At 41.3% G+C, this 19357-nt stretch overlaps 1 protein-coding gene across 1 annotated transcript in view; it reads right to left on the reverse strand.

Moving 5' to 3' along the window:
- Positions 1-19357, reverse strand: part of TERB1 (telomere repeat binding bouquet formation protein 1) — a 239052-nt gene that overhangs the window by 148182 nt on the left and 71513 nt on the right. The window contains exon 10 of the mRNA XM_033941426.1: positions 12314-12474. Within this exon, the coding sequence (XP_033797317.1) occupies positions 12314-12474 (161 nt within the window). The remainder of the gene's footprint in view (positions 1-12313; positions 12475-19357) is intronic.

The following is a 19357-nucleotide window of genomic DNA, read 5'->3' on the forward strand; positions in this document are numbered from 1 at the left end:
ATATATTCAAAATACATACTCTATAGTCACTGATTTACATAAGCCCCTCCCCCCACTAATGCTAAACCATGTTTACTAAATGCACAGAAAAGGAAGAAATATAAAAAGGCCAATTACCCACACATTCATGCATCAAAAAAGAGAACAGAAAAAAACAGGAAAAAGAAAAAAGTGGAGAAAAAAACTCAGATGGGCTTCATGGGTTCAATAAAACTCCACTTTCTTAAAATGATATTCAAAAAGACAATCAGCCATTTCTTCCATTCATAAGGTACAAAAAAAAACAGTTTATCAAATTGCAGGGAAAGACTCAATATAACACAAGGGCACAGTTCATAATTCAACAGAGCGCATTCAAAGGCAAAAAAGCCAAAAAAGCAATAAACACTGCCACTGCTGCCAATATCCCCATAAGTCCTGAATCAAACACAGGTTATACTTTGTGCTGCACAGATGTCAATAGCACAATGTATGGGTAATTGGCCTTTTTGTATTTCTTCCTTTTCTGTGCATTTGGTAAACAGGGTTTAGCATAATTGAAATCACCCATTATAATACTGTTGTCCAATTCTCCAGCTTTCCTAAGCTCTGAAAATATTTCTTCATCTGTCTGCTCATTTTGTCCCGGGGGACTGTAGTATAACCCTACCTTTATGTTCAAATGTATTTTATTGAGCTCATCCAAAAAATAATAAACAAAAAATAATAAACAAGCTCAAAGTTTTATACAATACCCCACACAAAACTCCCCACCCCCAGGCCCTCCCAAAACAAATCCAACAGAAGCAATGGGTATCATAAAAAAACACAAGCATATCAATGGTAACAGAGTAATACAGAAAAACATAGGATCAAGAGTTAAGCAATCGGCTACGAGCCACGGGCATCATGGTGGTCCAAAAAGGCTCCCAGGTGCGTTGAAAAACGCGCCCTGAGAGGGAGAAAAAGTCCATCACATCCCTGCGTTCCCACATCAGAAGAGTAATCATCTGGCACCGCCAGATAGAGTAGTCTGGCGCATCCCCCTCAAGCCATTTCAATAGGATATATTTCAAGGCAATAAGGACATCCACTTGAGGAAAGCAGCAGCCCCCCTGTGACGAGGGTAGAAATGGGGAACAGTTCCAAATAAAACCAAAGGAGAGCGTCGAATTGTAATGGTCCAAATACGCTCTACAAAAAGAAAAATAGCATTCCAAAAGGAGCAAATATTGGGCCAAGTCCAGAACATGTGGCCCAAGTCTACTTCTGGGGTCTGGCATCTGGGACAAGTAGCTGACTCGCAAAACACAGCAAGATAGGCCCTCTTAGGAGAAATATACAAATGGAAAACTATAACCATAAGAACATAAGAAAGGCCATCTCCGGAACAGATCCTAGGTTCATCAAGTCCGGCGATCCGCACACGCGGAGGTCATGCCAGGTGAACCCTGGCATAGTATTAGTCCCCATACTCTAAGCTTCTCATAAGAGATGCGCATCTAGCTTAACCTTACCTTTGTTCTATGTTACCTTAAGCCACTCATAAGGAGATGTACATCTAACTTACCTTTAAACCCTGAAACAGTGGATTCCACAATTATCTCCTCCGGGAGAGCATTCCAGGTGTCCACCACTCATTGCGTGAAGCAGAACTTCCTGATATCTGTCCTGAACCTGTCCCCCCTTAGCTTCAGTCCATGTCCTCTTGTCCGTGTCACATTAGACATTGTAAATAATTTTTTATCGTGCTCTATTTGGTCGATTCCTTTCAGTATTTTGAAAGTCTCAATCATATCCCCTCGTAGTCTCTTCTCCCTCATGGATTACTGCAATGCGCTATTCAATGGTCTCATGGCGAAGAATGTATGATGGCTCCAGTGTGTTCAAAATGTGGTGATCAGACTTCTAAAAAACCTCCGTGCCCGCAACCCAGTCTCCCAGGCTCCAGCGTCAGCTCACTGTCTTCCTGTAGCCAAGGGCCTTATGCTAGCGTTCAAATACTTCCATGACATGGCGACAGGCTACATCATGGCTAAACTTCCTCCATATGTGCCTAACTGGTCTCTCCACTCTCAGGATGAAATACGCCTCAAAACGCCCTCTGGTCATGCCCTTCGACTACAAACTGCCAAACGACAGTCCTACTCCCACTTCATACCGAGCCACTGGAATTGATGCCCTCACTGATCAGATCCCTTGAAGAACTCCTCAACTTTAGTAAAGCAATAAAAACATACCTCTTCATCTAACCCCCTGCCCTTGACCCATAGACTACAAAGAACCAGAACCAGTAAGTGTCACCTAAGGAAAACTTACATTGTAAAATCTTGCACTATAACTATGGCAAATCTAACCTGCAAACTGTCCAAATGTATCAAATTAGGATAAAACTTGTAATTTAAGGATAACTATAGCAAATCGTAACCAGTAAACTGTATGGCACAGTTACTTACCGTAACAGGTGTTATCCAGGGACAGCAGGCAGATATTCTCACATGTGGGTGATGTCATGTACAGAGCCCCAGCACGAACAGCCCCAAAAGCGCATCACCACTTCAAGATTTCCAGAAAGTTCGCGATAGACAGAATCAGCTTCTAGGTCGAGTTGTAGCTCTTTCCCCAACTGCTTAATAAATATAGTGATAAAAAGTTATGTTCTTATGCTGTTGAGTAGCATGTCAAAAAGATTGAGTTGATTTAGCAGGAGTAGACACGAGGTTTCTGAGGGCGTTGTTGCTTCTTTTTCTTCTGTTGTGGCCTGGAAGCAGCAGAAGGTTTGGCTGAAAAACACCTCTGATATGAAGAAGAGGGCTTGAATGTTCCTGCTGTGGAAGGATTGGGTTTAGATTTAATTAAAGCATCCCACTGTTTTTCATGGGAAGTGAGCTTTTTGGGGGCATTTTCCATGGAGTCTCCAAAAAGCTCATCCCCCAAACAGGGAATATTTGCCAATCTGTCCTGATTATTAACATCCATATCAGAAACCCGGAGCCAGGCCAATCTCCTCATGGCTATAGACATAAAAGAATCTCTAGAGGTCAATTCAAAAACATCATAAGCTGATTGAACCATGTACTTCCTTAACTGGGTGAGAATGCTGAAAATGTGCTGAAAACCCTTCAGTCGATGAGATGGAAAATATTTCTGAAAAGCAGGCAATTGTTTGATAAGATGTTTCATATAGCAGGAAAAATAGAAGTTATAATTGATGGCTCGATTTGCCAACATGGAGGTTTGGTAAAGTTGTCAGCCAATCTGTCCATAGTACATCCCTCCCAACCCGGTGGGACCGCTGCATAGACTTTGGATGGAGTGGACTTTTTCAAAGTGAATTCCACTACCAAAGATTGATGGGACTGTTGAGGTTTGTCAAAACCTGGACTGGAAATAATTTTATAGAGAGAGTCTAATTTCCTGGGAGCGACAGGAACAGAGAGAGGAGATTCCCATTTTTTTTTGACAGGTTTCTTTCAGGATTCCATGTAAAGGAAGTTTGAGAAGCTCCTTATGAGGATGGTCATAGTCCAAGGTTTCCAAAAATTCAGCACTATGTTTGGAATCTGCCTTTAGCATTATGGAGAGATCCTTCCCCAACTGTCTAATAAAACAATTATAGGACAGTTTTTCAGTGGGAGAAGATGCTCTAGGAAGAGTCCTTCATGGAGATTGTAGCTCAGGAGAATCATAAGCCTCCGCAGTCGAATGTGAAAAGTCTGCATTGGAGTCATACTGCAGGTCAGAATCAATAAGGACAGGAGAGCAATGCTGATACTTAGAACATCAATCAGATGAGAGCGAAGGTTCTACAGAATGTTTATGCTTCTTAGGACATGAATAAGAAGTATGCTTTGAATTTGCAGGAACACTTGCTAGACTGTTTTGAAGAAGAAGAATGATGCTTTGAGGAACTGGAACGGTGTCTTGAGGAACGATGCTTCAATGCAGGATTGGATGGACGAGATGACCGGTGTTGAGATTCATGATGTTGCATCGATGGAGCTTTGGCAGTACTGGAAGGTCTCATGGTGTCATGCTCAGGCTGAGCCGGTACTGAAGGAGTTGGTATCAGGGTCAATAGACGAAACATATCCCCGTACTCCTGGCGAAACAGAGCATCGAGCTTCTGCTGAAAAGTAAGCTTAGTCAACAGTACCAATGAGGATGACTCGGATGACGATGCACTCCTCGATTTGGAAACAAGTCACATAAGGGGGTCTTCGTTTGGTCAGCATGACTGGACTCGATTTGACCTGCAACCCTGTCTGGGAAGCTGTTGGCTTTTTAGCTGGCTTACCAGATGAAGTGATGACCTGTGACACCAGAGTTGATGTTGGTGCATCGGACGGCGTTGATGTCTTTGTCACTGATGCTTCCAAAGTGGATGATGTCAATGCCAAGTCCCCCTCCATGCTGACATTGAACAACTTTTCTTGTTGAAGAATGCAGCTTTTAATGGTGCGCTTCTGAAGAGTGGAACAACGCGCACAGGGATGAACTCAATGCTCTGGACCCAGGCACTGTAAACACCAGTTGTGGGGGTCTATGATGGAAGTGGCCCTATTCCACCAGATGCACATTTTAAAACCCATTACCGGGTGGGATATTGACGGGAACACCGCCTCGTCCAAATTGAATTCAATGGCTGAGGTGTGAAAAAGGCCCTGCCGGTCAAACCGCCGAACGGTAACAAACAGAGAAAAAAAGTACTCCCGAGATGTTTTAAACCAAGGGAGAAAAGGAAGAAATGAAATTAAAAGAAAAAAGAACATGCAAGCGGGAAGGCAAGGCAAAAAAATAAAGAATGTTTGAAAGCATGACTTCTTAGCTCTGTGGAAAACTAAGAACTGAGGAGTCACGTGCCTATGTCAAGTGGGTAGGCACTCGCACATGCACGGTGTGGTCAGTCACAAACTTTCTAAAGTTCTTAAAATGCCGGTGCACTTTTGCAGATGTCCATACTGGGGCTCTGTGGATGACGTCACCCATATGTGAGAATATGCTGTCTGCTTGTCCTGGGATAATCAATTTTTCTCAGGGCTGCAGTGACTGAAAGAGAATTTTCCCAATTTTGAAAGAGGGCTTCCTTGAGCAGATTATGCAAGGACAACTTTAACAGTTCCTTAGGTGGTTCAACATAATCTAAGCTCTGCCCTAGGCTCAGTGCCAGCCTCCAGCTTGACAGGTAGAGCCTTTTCCAGCTGCCTAATGTATTTCGTGAAAGAGTCCTGCAGGAGGAGATCTCCATCTTGGTGGAGGAGGCGACGGATCTGATGGCATACCATATGATTCTGGTGCAGATTGAGTAGGTTCACACTCAGAATTAGAATGGTCACGTGAAAGGTTCAAGTCTGCCACAGGTGCTCTAGGTGACTCCCTAGTAGAAGGAGAGTGATGAGGAGAATGACGAGATGATGCTCCTCGGTGTCCCCAGTACTGATCCAATGAAGATGAGGAAGAGGATCGCTGGGAAGCTCTCTTATCCCTAGAAGCATGGTAATGCTGCAATGTTGATTGACTGCCTAGATCCAGAGTGTTTAGTTGATGAAGAATGTCGATTAATCGAAGAACATTGGAATCTTGACGTAGAATGACGATGCTTCGATGAGGAGCATCGACGTAAAGCTTTAGATCAATGCTGTGATGGTGAGTATTGATGTCCACTGTGAAATCGATGTAAAGTAGACCGACACCTCCATAGAGATCTTGATTCAATACCTTGCAGCCTCAAGGTGGGACGGTACTGAGGGAGTCGATGTTAATAGCGGTGTTGCGTGCAACTTAAACATGTCACCAATCTCCCTCCGAAAGAAATTAAGTTTCTCTTTGAAGAGCTGCACCGGTACCCTTGGCTCAAAAGCTGGTACAATCGGTGTGGCAGGGTGTCTAGGGGTGGGTGACATAGGCAAGGATGCACGCCCTGAAGGAGACAACACCTGCGGAGATGGAGAATGGTGACATCGCTTCTTAGCCTGCAATGGTTGGGTTGGCTTCTTACCTGGCATCTCTGATGCCGGGATGTCATCCAATATTGATGTCGATGCTAGTACTGCCGGTACCACAGGCTCTGTGCTTGTGTCCATAGCCGAACCATCCTGCTGGATGTGAAGTGCTTTCAGCAACTGCTTCTGTAAAGGCAGGAGTCCACACGATGATCAGGGCCCAAACACTGTAAACACTAGCTATGCAGGTCAGTTATAGATATAGGTCATTGGCACTAACAGCACTTTTTAAACCCTATAAATGGTTTTGACATGGATGGTAATATAGCATCGCCAAAGTTAAACTCAATGATTAATTTTTGTTTTAAAGAAATAGAAAGAAACCGGCGGCTGAAACCGACGGCAACAAAAGCCCTCATAAGGGCAGGAGCCCAAGTGAGAGAAAAAAAGGAAAACCAATTTGTTTTTTTTAAATTAAAAACAAAATAATAAAATAATGGCTGAAAGCCACAAGAAAACTCAATACAGTGGGTTTAAGGCACACGAACTGGACAAAGTCCAGGAATACACTGCTTTGTTCTGCAGAGAACGAAGAACTGAAATACTGCAAGCCTACATCAGTCGGGAAAGCACTCATGCAGGCAGTCGCAAAGTTTCTTAAAACTTAAAGTGACAGTTCACTTTCAATGCTGTCGGTACCCACATGTGAGAATATGTTGCCTGCTTGTCCTAGGGTGATAATGGAGACTTCACTGTAAAAGAGAGATGAGTAGTGATGAAATCTTTTCCTAATAGGAAACTTGGCCGAACAAATTTACGATATGTCAGTTACATTAGGAGATAAGTGCCCTTCCTACTCCACAGTCAAGAACTGAGTTACCACGTGAGTTACTGCTCATTCTGCTTTGGTGAATGAGAGAATCCTGATCAGCCAGTCATCCAGGTATTGATGAACCTGGAGGCCCATCTTGCGCAGGTGGACAGCCACTACTACCATATTTTGTTGAAGGTGTGAGGCGCTGTGGCCAGTCCAAAGGGAAGGGCCGAGAACTGGTAATGGTTTTCCAGAAATGAAGCCTCAGGAATTTTCTGTGGTCCTGAAATATGGAACTATGCAAATAGGACTTTGTCAGATCTAGGGAGGCTAAGAACTCCCCCGGTGCAACTGCAGCTATGACAGATCAAACTGTTTCCATGCAGAAGTGCGGAACTTTTGAGGGCTGCATTGCCGTAAGATCCAGAATGGATCTCCAATCATCTAAACCTTTCTTCGGCATGATGAAGTATCTGCCTAAGCCCGAATCTTCGGGTGGCACGGGCTCTATTGCATGAATATCTGACAACCTCCACCCTGCCTGCTTTTTATGGTCACCCTGCTGGGAAGTCCACAAACCAGTCCATTAAGGGTTAGGTGAATTCTAGCTTGTAACTGGTCTGAATGATCTTCAGTATCCAACGGTCCGACTTTATCTGTACCCAGGCCTGCACAAAGTCTGCAAGCCATTCCTCTATCTTGAGGGGAACCATTCTGGACCTGACTTCATTGTGTCTTTTTGGAGTTTGAAACAAGATGGGATTTCGTCTGGGAGCTGAGAGCCTCTGTCTGAATCCCTGGAAGGTTCTCCGAGAGGTGGCTGCTCCTGAATACTGCCAAGAGTGCCTGCAGCCACAATAATTAGAGTATTCTGAGCCTCTAGAGGTTCTTGCTCTGCTGTTGGGCAGACATTTTGGTCAGTGATCTGCTACACTAGTCATGAGATCATCCAGGCTTTTACCTAACAGCATTTGTCCCTTGAAAGGGAGCCTGCTGAGAGTAGCCCTAGAGGTGGAGTCACCAGCCCATTGCCTGATCCAGAACATTCTTCAAGTTCAGGTCGAATAAGCTGAAACTTTGCTCATGACTCTGATGTCTTACAAGGCATCCACCATGTAATCCACCCCTGCTAATAGTAGCTGGGGTAAAGGCTTGTCACTTATCTGCTCAAGACACTGTAACCTGACATAACAGGCATGGGTCACAAAAGAAGCATTGTGGCTGCTTTGATTTCTCAGGCCAAAACCTCAAACTATCTTTTGAGAATCACATCTCCTCTGCGATCCTGCATATCTTTAACACTAGACCTCCCTTGCTTGGCAGAGATGTGGGTTTGGTAACCTGTGTTACCACTGAGTGTAAAGCTGGTGACACTCCTGTGCCATCAGATATAGCCAAGTCATACTCCTGGCTACCTTAAGTGACCCTTCAGGAGCATCCCAATGCTCTGTCACCAATATATAGATATCAGGATGTTAGGGAAACGTAGAACACTGGGCTCTTACTACACTCATAATAGAGGAGGAAGCGGAGGAGACCTCCTGGGAGTCCAAATTTAACTTCCGAAGAGAATCAGTAATATGATCCAACAGAGCTGAGAGTTTGAATAGACTGAGGACTGTAGGATCATTCCCATGATCGAGGACCACTAAAGGGTCTAAGTACATGCACCTGTCTGTGACCCTGTATCTCCTGAGAGGGAGGGCATGCCCTGAGACAGAAAGGGCATAGTATGAGACCATTCATCCTCTGAATCTCCTTAGGAAAGGTCCCCTAGCTTCTGGCCAATGTGGCAGACACATCCTAGGAGCTCCTGCCCTCTCGCACATCTTCAGAAGTGCCTATTTCACTATATTAACGCTCATGCTAAAACAATGTCAGACCCTGTAATAGGCCTAGCTATTGATGCTGAAAAAGCCTTTGACCGAGTGGAGTGGCCTTTCCTTTTCCATGTCCTGAAGTGGTATAATTTTGGCCCATTTTTTACAAACTGGATAAAAACTCTATATCATCAACCCACAGCTCGTATTAGGATTAACAATTCTTTATCCAATAAATTTCCCCTCCATAGAGGTACTCGACAAGGCTGTCCTCTCTCACCATTGCTATTTAATTTAGTGTTAGAGCCACTCCTTTCAGCTATACGACAAAGTCCCTCAATTAAAGGTATTCCCTCCTCTGATCGAGATTTCAAATTAGCAGCTTATGCTGATGATGTTTTATTTTTTCTGAGAGACCCTTTACTCTCCCTTCCCAATCTTATTCATATTATCACTCAATACTCCCTCCTTTCCGGATACTCTGTTAATTGGGAGAAATCAGAGATCTTCCCTCTAAATGATAATATACTTCCATCAGATTTGGCTCATTTTCCTTTCTCATGGTCACATGAAGCTGTGAAATACTTGGGGATTTTAATACATAAAGATTCGGTTCATGCTCAAGATCTTAATATATCTAAAGTCAAAAATCTAGTTCTAAACACTACATCTCGATGGACTCCACTCTTTTTATCCTGGTGGGGTAGAATTGCATCCATCAAAATGACTCTGGCCCCTCAAATTAATTATATCCTTTCTATGCTCCCTCTGTTATGCCGGAAATCATTATTTCATTGGCTAAATATGAAAATATCTGAATTCATTTGGAACAAGAAAAAACCTCGAATTGCTCTCGCCAAACTGAAAGCCTCTAAGATCAACGGTGGTCTCAACTTTCCTGATTTCTATCACTATTATATTGCTTCATTAGCCAAATATGGAGCTTACTGGCTCACTAACTCCTCCACTCAAAATCTTCCCACTCAAGATCTTCCTGCCTGGTTTGAAATGGAATGTTTTTTATGTACGCCTTTACACATCTCATGCTTACTAACGGTGTCAATACCAAGGCACTTAAAGAGATACTCTTTATTGGGTGCAACGCAGCATGCTCTTTATCTTATAGATACATTGACTGAAATCTCAGTTAATGTTAGTCCACTCATGTCCCTTTGGAACAATCCCAAAATTCAAAATCACGACAAATCTCTATCATGGAAAAGGTGGCAGCGGGCAGGTATATGGTTTGTCCATCAATTGTCTACCCTCAACTCGTTAATTCCATTCGATATACTGTGCTCTACATACTCGCTGCCTCCTTCTACTTATTCACAATGGCGTTCTCTCACTGGAGTGTTGCCGTCTTTGCATATACGATTTGACTATATGACTTCCAAAAATACTATTTACAACTGGTCTTCTCTGTCTCTATTAAAAGGCAAGGCGATATCATCCTTCTACAGTATTTTAAGAGATCACTCCTTCACTTTTTCACCTCACTCTATGAAGCACTGGGACGCTATACTTACCACTCCGCTTTCTGACATTGATTGGGAGCTTTTCTGGTCATCAACAAATCGCCCGCTTTTATCTTCTAGAGTATCACAATCAATGTACTTTCTTATGTGGCAGGCAATATGGACCCCACTTCGCATGTGGAAAGCTAACTTAAAGCAAGACTCTGTTTGCTGGAACTGTTTGAAAGAGGAAGGAACTCTTGATCATATGTTATTTCATTGTACTCTAGTCCGCTCTTTTTGGACCTACGTCTGGAACACCATACAATCTATTACTAACTGCTCAGAAGAAATCTCTATAGACATTGTAATCCTTCGCTCTCAACACCCATGTTTCACACAATCAAATTGTCCACCTAAACTCATTGATACCATGTTGGTGACTGCTCTCATGCACATTCTAAAAAATTGGAAATCACCCTCGCTATTAGATTATACCTTTTGGTGGAACTCTCTGAGTATGTATCATAGATTTGAATCCTATGCATATGAGAAGAGAGTTACATTCCGAACCTGCATGAACTTGAAATACAACAAATCTCCATGGTCATTCTTAGATTCCTATGTACGCTCATCTTCTTAGACACTCCTGTTATCCTTTTCTTCTCCTCTCTTCTCTCTTTCATTTTTCTTTCCTTTTTCTTTACTGCTCTCTCTCATCTTTATCTTATATATCCCTTACATACATTTTTAATAATTGGAGCCTTTGCTCCTATACAGTTAAACATAGATTTATATATTTTATATACAGAAAGCTTTATTTTGTTTCTATGTACTTTAAATGATTCTTGTATCCTTTAAAATACTTAATAAAAATTATTGAACTTAGAAGTGCTGTCAGCCTTCCCTTTGGAAAGTCAGCTGTCCTGAACACCTAAAGTTACTCCTGCACCTGGAGGTGTTTTAAACAGGAAGGCAGAGTAGCTAGAGAAGAGGAACACCAGACACCAGAGGAGGAAAGAACTCTCAGGGCTGAGAGTTCTGAATGGCAGTGAACAGCCAGTTGCCATGGATCTGGAGCAGGGGTATGGAACTCCAGTCCTTGAGAGCCATATTCCAGTTGGGTTTTCAGGATATCCCCAATGAATATGCATTGAAAGCAGTGCATGCAAATAGATCTCACGCTAAACAAAATAAAATGCAGGTAATTTCTCTTTGAAATTTTGCTTATGATTCACGTTTAAAACTACCCATGTAGTTTGCAGTTACATGGGTTGTTCGAAACTTGCCTCACTATATTTCTAGTAAGCTATGCAACATGGACTACAAATTCAATTTAATACTGCAAGTCAATAAATTTACTATAAATATATACTACAAAGATAATAGTAAAACCTTTCCTGATTCTTCAACAAATTGACCTCTGCAACTCTCTTTATGCCAATTCACATCAAAAAGAAATACACAGACTATAACCTATCCAAAATACTGCAATTAGACTAATTCAAAATGTTTCTAAATATGACCATATTACACCTTTATTAAAAAAAGAACATTAGCTTCCACCTCCACACTGAATTACCTTTAAAATATTCCTGCTTACCTCCAAAATCCCTTTCATCTGGGGAACCACAATATCTTGTCAGATATCACATTCCAAATATACCTGTCAGAGCTCTCAGATCTATAAATCTAAATCTACTTACTGTCCCTTCACATTGTACTATATAGTCCATAAACACATCCAACAGGCAATTTTTTCTGTACATAGCACTCATTTATGGAATGCTCTTCCAACATTTGAGACTTCATACATCACTAGATAGATTCAGATCAGGAGTTTAAAACATTGCTTTTTACTGACGCCTATTCCTGAAGGTATATCCCTAAACCTTTTTGTAAATATTCCATTTTAGTTTTGAAGTGATTTGTGAGCACACAGTTAAGCCTCCTTTTACTAAACCGCAATAGCAGTTTTTAGAGCAGGGAGCCACGCTGAATGACCTGTGCAGCTCCTGACGCTCATAAGAACTCTATGAGTGTTGGGAGCTGTGCAGGGCATTTAGCACAGCTCCCTATAAACAGCTATTGTACTTTAGTAAAAGGATGCCTTAATCACCTATATGTGTTTCCCTTCCCTTCTTTTCTATCCAACATTTGCAGTTCCCTCCTCTACCCTCACTATTTTTGATATCATATCTCTCTCCCTTTTCTTAAATTTTAGTATTGTAAGCTGCTTTGGAGGTTTTTACCGTAATGCAGAATAGCAACTTTTAAATAAACTTGTTAACTTAAAAATACCTCATTAAGCTGGTGTTCAAGAATTTCAATTCTCTGCAGAATCTCTTTGGATTTTTTCCATTGGTCACTCAAATTCCTCTCTTTTATCTGTAACTCACATAGAGCTGCATCTTCAGTCAGATTTGATGAATGTTCACTTAGTCTCAAAGACAGTTTCTCAGCTTTATAAAACAGAGAATAAATTGATTCCATAATGTTTTTATGGAGACAACATATTATAATTTTATTGAATGGAAATGCTAGTTAATATCATACTGAGGCTAATTTTGTAATGCCATTTACCTTGGTAAGTAAAAGTAAAAGGGCTGTTTAAATATAGTTCATCCTTAAGATGGGTAATCAAAGACATAAATACAGGGTCCATAAAAAGTGAAGTTATTCACTTGTAGCAAGTATTTTCTGAGGACAGTCAGACAAGTGTTCTCACAGATGGGTGATGATATCCAACAGAACCTCAGCGCAGATGCTACCGAGCATTCCCAACTAAAACTTCTAGAAGCCTTTGGTAGGTCCGAACTGCACCTTCACAAATGTTTTCCCATTTGCCTGAGTCACATGGGACTCGCAGCTGGATAAAAATACACAAAACACAACTCCAAACGGAGGTGGGAGTTTATGTGAGAATAGTTATTCTGTTGTCCTCAGAGAACACCTGCTACATTTTGTAGCGTGGCCGTCCCTTAGGGCCTAGCAGGGCCTGGCACACACCTACAATATTGCCCTGGTGTGCTTCTCCAAGGAGGAAGCCCTGTTGTGGGTACCTTACTCTGTGTGCAAAAGTCAGAATGACACAATTCAGGTAAGTATCAAAAGAAAGAAATAACATTTATTAATCATCCAGATAGGACAAAACAAAAATGCAAGAAAAACAAAAGTCCAAAAGTAACAGCAACTATAATGTAGTCAAAATAATATTGCCCTTACCAGCCTGGTCTGGTTCATTTTTCAAGTGCTTAACTTATGTTCCAGGTAAGTCCTACTTTGTAGTAACAGTAACAGCACAAAGTTCAATTTAGTCCCAGGCAGTCTTTAGTCCAAACACAAAACTCTGCATTGTACAATGTTTCCGGGTTTCTCCCTTCTCTCCAAACATTAAAGAGCGGAAGGTTACTGGATTTGCCAATTATGCTCCTTGGCAAGTCAAAGAACAAAACATATAATCCATAAAACTCACTACATGGTTGTCTGGCAAAACCTGCCTCCAACCTTCAGGGCTTTCACAGCATTCAAAAGTACCTTACCAATGTTGCCTAACTGCCTTAAAGCATTGTCCCAGCAGCAAGACAGCCAACACCCCAAAATTTAAAAAAACCCTAACTTTGTAAGGCAAACACACCGTCAGATCAGCTCACTTCCATGGCTTCTGGAAAAGCAAGCTCTGTGTTTGTCATTTCTACATCTGTGGTTTCCTGGGCTGGTAAAGGTTCCTTCCACATGGGGACGTCGCTGCTCTCCTTCCCTCTCTGGGACAGCCAGCTTTCTAAATGTTCCAAAGCTGCTGTGCCATGCCTACTCGGGGGAAGGGCTTTCTTTTGCTGAGTCTGCCTTCTACACTGTTTGGCTGGCCCTTTCCAAGATGGTGGATTTAAAGGGGTAAAACCTGTTTTCACAGGGCTATGGGCTAAACCCTGCTTGAACACAGCCTGCGCTTCCTGATCTTGTTCTTGGCTTGCAGGCACATAGTGATCAGCCCTGACTAATTTCACCGGGCGGTTTCTGAGGTTTTTCACTGGCACAAGGCCGGCACTGGGATCGGGCTTGTGACAATTTGTTGTCCTCAGAAAATGCAACTCCAAAGAGAGGTGGGAGGTTATGCGAGAATAGTTGTTCTGTTGTCCTCAGAGAAAGCAAAGTTGCTTAACTGTAACAGGTATTCTCCGGAGACAGCAGGGGAATGCAGCCACACTTGATGGTGAAGTCTCTGACTGAGCCTAATTACGTCGGTACTCTCCCCTAGTTATAGTAAGCTTTTGAACTTACGGAACATGTGCAGGATTGCCCTACTACTTGAGTCCCTCCCCTCTGCCTATCAGTTTTGTTCCTAGCAATAGAAGAGGAGATGAGGTGATGGAGTGCGGGCAAGTGTGGCTGCATTCCCCTGCTATCTACGGATAACATCTGTTACAGGTAAGCAGCTTTGCTTTCTCTGGAGACAGGCAGGGGATATTCAGCCCTACTTGATGGTGAGTCCCAAGCTGAAAAAGCATATGGGAGGTGGAAAACAGTCTATAATTCAAAGAGATTAAGTAAAACTGATTGTCAAAAGCGAATATCTGGAGCCAAAGTGTGGTCCAAGCAGCACTGCATTGTAAAAGTATGCACAGAAAACTAGGTTGCTGGTTTGGAAATACCCTAGATTGGGATGGATTTCAAGTTGGCTATTGGAGCCGCTATAGCTCATAGTTGATGCCCCACCAGGGGGTTGAATATGCACTGCGTAACAAAATGCAGCTTCAGAAACACCCTGAATAGGAATTAAGATGAAAATTTGCCATGCAGAAGCTGTAGGTCACTCTCTATGATCCACAATTGACACAGGAGAAATCAGGTGTGCTCTGGGGTAGCACGAATTAATACAATGTGCTATCGGAGAGGAGAGAGAGTTCTTTCTCTGTTAAGAACATAAGAATTGCCGCTGCTGGGTCAGACCAATGGTCCATCATGCCCAGAACGCGGCGGCCCTTAGGTTAAAGACCAATGCCCTATTTGAGTCTAGCCTTACTTGTGTATGTTCTGTTCCAGTAGGAACTTATCCAACCTTGTCTTGAGTCCCTGAAGGGTGCTTTCCCCTATAACAGCCTCCGGAAGAGCGTTCCAGATTTCTACCACTCTCTGGGTGAAGAAGAACTTCCTTACGTTTGTATGGAATCTTTTCCCTTCTAACTTTAGTGAGTGCCCTCTCGTTCTCTTCACCTTGGAGAGGGTGAACAGCCTCTCTTTCTCTACTAAGTCAATTCCGTTCAATATCTTGAATGTTTCGATCAAGTCCACTTGTGATGCTTTTCCAGTCCGAGTATTGTCCATTCACCCCCACTCTGTTTCCTATCTGCCAACCAGTTTTTAATCCACGTGAGTATATCACCCTTGATTCCATGGCTCACAATTTTTCGAAGTAGGCATTCATGCAGAACCTTGTCGAACGCCTTTTAAAAATCTAGATATATGATTTCGACTGGGTCACCCTTGTCTAGCTACCCATTTACTCCTTCGAAGAAGTGCAGTAAGTTTATCAAGATCTTCTTTTGCTGAAGCCATGCTGGCTGGTCCTCATCAGTTTGTGTCTGTCAAGGTGATCGATGATGCGGTCCTTTATCAGTGCCTCTACTATCTTTACTTCTGAAGTCAGTCTGTAGTTTCCCGGATCTCCCTTCGAACCTTTCTTGAAGATCAGCGTAATATTCACCACTTTCCAGTCTTCCCGAATCTTTCCTAATTTGATCGACAGATTGGCTATTAGTTGGAGCAGTTCAGCTATAACCCCTTTCAGTTCCTTGATTACCCTCGGGTGGATGCTGTCTGGTCCCAGGAATTTATCATTTTTAAACCTATCAATCTGTTCTAGTATATTGCATTTTATTGTTTTATTGCTTTTTGGTTTCTTGTGTTTCTCAGTAGCTGATGTAGAGGAAACGAAGAGCTGATTTGGTTGGCGAACTGAGTAGTTTCCTAGAGGTAAAAACATAATGCTCCTCTGCAATGGACAGCATAGAGACCTTGGTCTGCTGGAGAAAAATGCAAAGGAAGAAACAACAATGCTAAAGTAATAGATTGGTGTAGATGAAAATCCGTACCAAGTGTAGGAAAGAATCTGGGATGAGTTCGGAAAAAACACTCTAGTAGGAAAAAATGTATGAGATAAGTAGAATAAGTAAGGCATGCTTTGAAGTTCACTACATCCTCAAGTGAAGTCAAAAGCAGTGAGACAAAACTAATGTCCCAGAAAAGAACATAATGGAATAAGATTCCAATGGTTTAGACAGGAATTGTACTAAAAGATCTACCCCTAACGGTAGGTCCCACACTGGAGGAGGGTCTCTTATTGGAGACCAAAGGTGGCATGACTGTTCATAAAATGAGAGCGTGATTAGAGACCAGTATCTGAGAGATGCAGAAGACATAAGAGAATGAAGTCAAGTGGACAATGAAGAGGAAAAGCACATTGGCTGCCTATTCCCCACCACATCACCTATAAAAATAATGCTACTAACCTTCAAAACTTGACAAACAGAACAGCCAGAATTCATGAATAGACTTCTAGTACCCCTAATCTCACAACGTACTCTCTGGTCATCACATCAAAATCTACTAACAACTCCATCACTAAAAATTATCAATGCTATGCTCAATAATATTTTCTCTGTTACTGCTTCCATGCTCTGGAATTCAGCATCGGCATACTTACGAGAGATCTGCACATTAGATAAATTCAAAACCAACTTAAAAACAATGCTTTTAATTGATGCGTTTGCATTACGACTTTCCTTTTAAGGACATTTAAATTGATTTTTAGCCCAGCTTTTGTGGCAATTATAGCAATACAGGTTAAATTTTTACCCCTTACCTTCCGTTTTTTTTCCCTTAACTGTTCTTTTCTTTCTGTTTATTGTAGTTCTCCCCTTTTTCCTCTTGTGTGAGTTTGATTTGTGAGACTTTGTAGATGTATTTATTGGATAAAAATTAGTTACTAATTTTAATGTGTCTGTACGCCCTGTTTTCTGTTGGGTTTTTTTATTGTAAAGCCGCTTTGTAATTTAAAAAGGCGGGATAACAAATTTTTTTTTTTTTTCCATTATTTTTTATTTTCAAATTTTTCATAAAGTGTACAAAATATTAAAATATAATTGATAAATATGCAATATCACTTTTATATCTAATATATCATATTCTAAATATATTTTTCCCCCTATCCCTCCCCCCACCCTTCTATTACTTTTCAATCATACATTACATATTATATATCATATTATAACATATTATGTAAATCTTATTTTCTCTACCTCCCCTCTATGTGTGTCACAAAGAAGATGAAGAAAAGAAGAAAACTCCTACTATTTATTCATTGCAATATTTTGTCAATGGCCCCCATATTTTTATAAATTTAGTATATGTCCCTCTTTGTATTGCTATTGCTCTTTCCATTTTGAATATATGACATATTGTATTCCACCAAAATGTATAATTTAGGTTATTATAATTCTTCCAATTGTTGGTTATATGCTGAATGGCAACCCCTGTCATAATTAGTAAAAGCTTATTATTTTCTGGTGAAATTTGACTTTTTTTTCTCATCATCATTCCAAATAACACTGTATCATATGATATTGCTATATGATTTTCCATCAATTTATTAATTTGTGGCCAAATTGCATTCCAAAAACTTTTAATGTAGGGACAATGATACAGTAAGTGATCTAACGTCCCTGGTTCCAGATTACAGTGCCAGCATTTATTGGACTTAGAACTATCTAATTTTTGCAAACGTGTAGGGGTCCAAAAAGCTCTATGTAATAAAAAGAACCAAGTTTGTTTCATAGATGCTGACACTGTACATCTCATTCTCCAAGACCAAATTAGTGGCCATTGAGATGCATTAATTTGATGTTTAATCTCAATGCTCCAAATGTCTCTTAGACCATTTTTTGGTTTTTTATTCAAATATCCAGATATTAATTTATACCACAATGCGGCTTGATGTCCTAGGAAGTCTGCTTGAAAACATAAGAACTTTAAACTATATTGATTATTCAATGTTTTCCATTCAGGGAACCCAACCTGAATGGCCTGCTTCAATTGCAACCATTTAAAACTTTGTGTTTTATTTAGACCAAATCTATGTTGCAATTGTGAAAAATCCAACAGTTTTCCTTCTGAAATAACATCATCTAGAGATCTAATGCCTGCAATAATCCAGTTCTTCCAAAGGATTTGAGCTCCGCCAATTTTGATCTTGGAGTTTATCCATAGAGATTGATTAGTTGATTTGTTTATTGGGATAGGTGTTAATTTACTGATAAACCTCAACGTTTTCCAAGTATCCATTAATATTTTATTTTCTCTGTATCTTCTAGGTATGTTAATACTTGGAAGATGAACTAAATTTAGGGGAAACATAAGGTGCCATTCCAAATACAACCAATCTGGTGCATTATCTATAAGTTCTGGGAGGATCCAATACATACCTTGACGTAGAATAACTTGAAAAACCATTGAACTTGCACCCAGATGGAATAAATGTACCCATGTAAACTGAGAGGACTTGTCAGTAGTGCTGCCCGATTCAGGAAAAAAAATTTCGATTCGATTCAGCCTATTGAATCGATTTTTCAATTCGATTTTCCTGCCCAATTGGGTGTTTTTTTTTTAAAACATCCTGGTGGGTTTATTTTATAGCCTCTTCACCCCCTTTGCCTTCTCCTAACCACACTGGCGCTGTGGTGTAAACAAAATGAACAAACAAAAAAGACTTTTCCTCTCTCTGTTAAATCCTAGCTCACGTTTGCGGTCTAATACCTGCTCTGGCAGGATACACTTTTCAAATCTGACATAGTGTAATCACAAAACAGAAAATAAAATTATTTTTTCTACCTTTTGTTGTCTGGTCATTTTTCAAATCTTGTTGGCTCTGGTCATCTTCTGATAACTTGCTTGCCAGGGTCTCCTTCTTTCTTCTTTCTCTGTGCTAACCATCAATCTTCTATCTCTGTCCTCCCCTTCCATTTCCCTTCCCTCCCCTGGAGGTCTGGCATCTTTCCTTTATTTCATCTCCATCCACAGATCCACCTTTTCTCATCTACCCTTTCATCCAGCATCTCTCCCTCCTTCCCCACCACCCCAGGGTCCACCATCTCTCCCTTTCTGTTCCTTTCATCCCTAAATCCCATTGTCCATCATCTCTCTCTCCCCTGTTTTAAGACCCATTATTTCTTCCCCAAGTCCGGCATATACACATCTATTTGAATCCCCCTTCCCTCTCTCCATGTACTTCTACACCAGGGCCCACTCCCCTGAAGGCCTGCCTGTCCCCCTGAAGGCCTACACCTCACT

Source organism: Geotrypetes seraphini, chromosome 4, assembly GCF_902459505.1.
Source record: "Geotrypetes seraphini chromosome 4, aGeoSer1.1, whole genome shotgun sequence".
Taxonomy (NCBI): domain Eukaryota; kingdom Metazoa; phylum Chordata; class Amphibia; order Gymnophiona; family Dermophiidae; genus Geotrypetes; species Geotrypetes seraphini.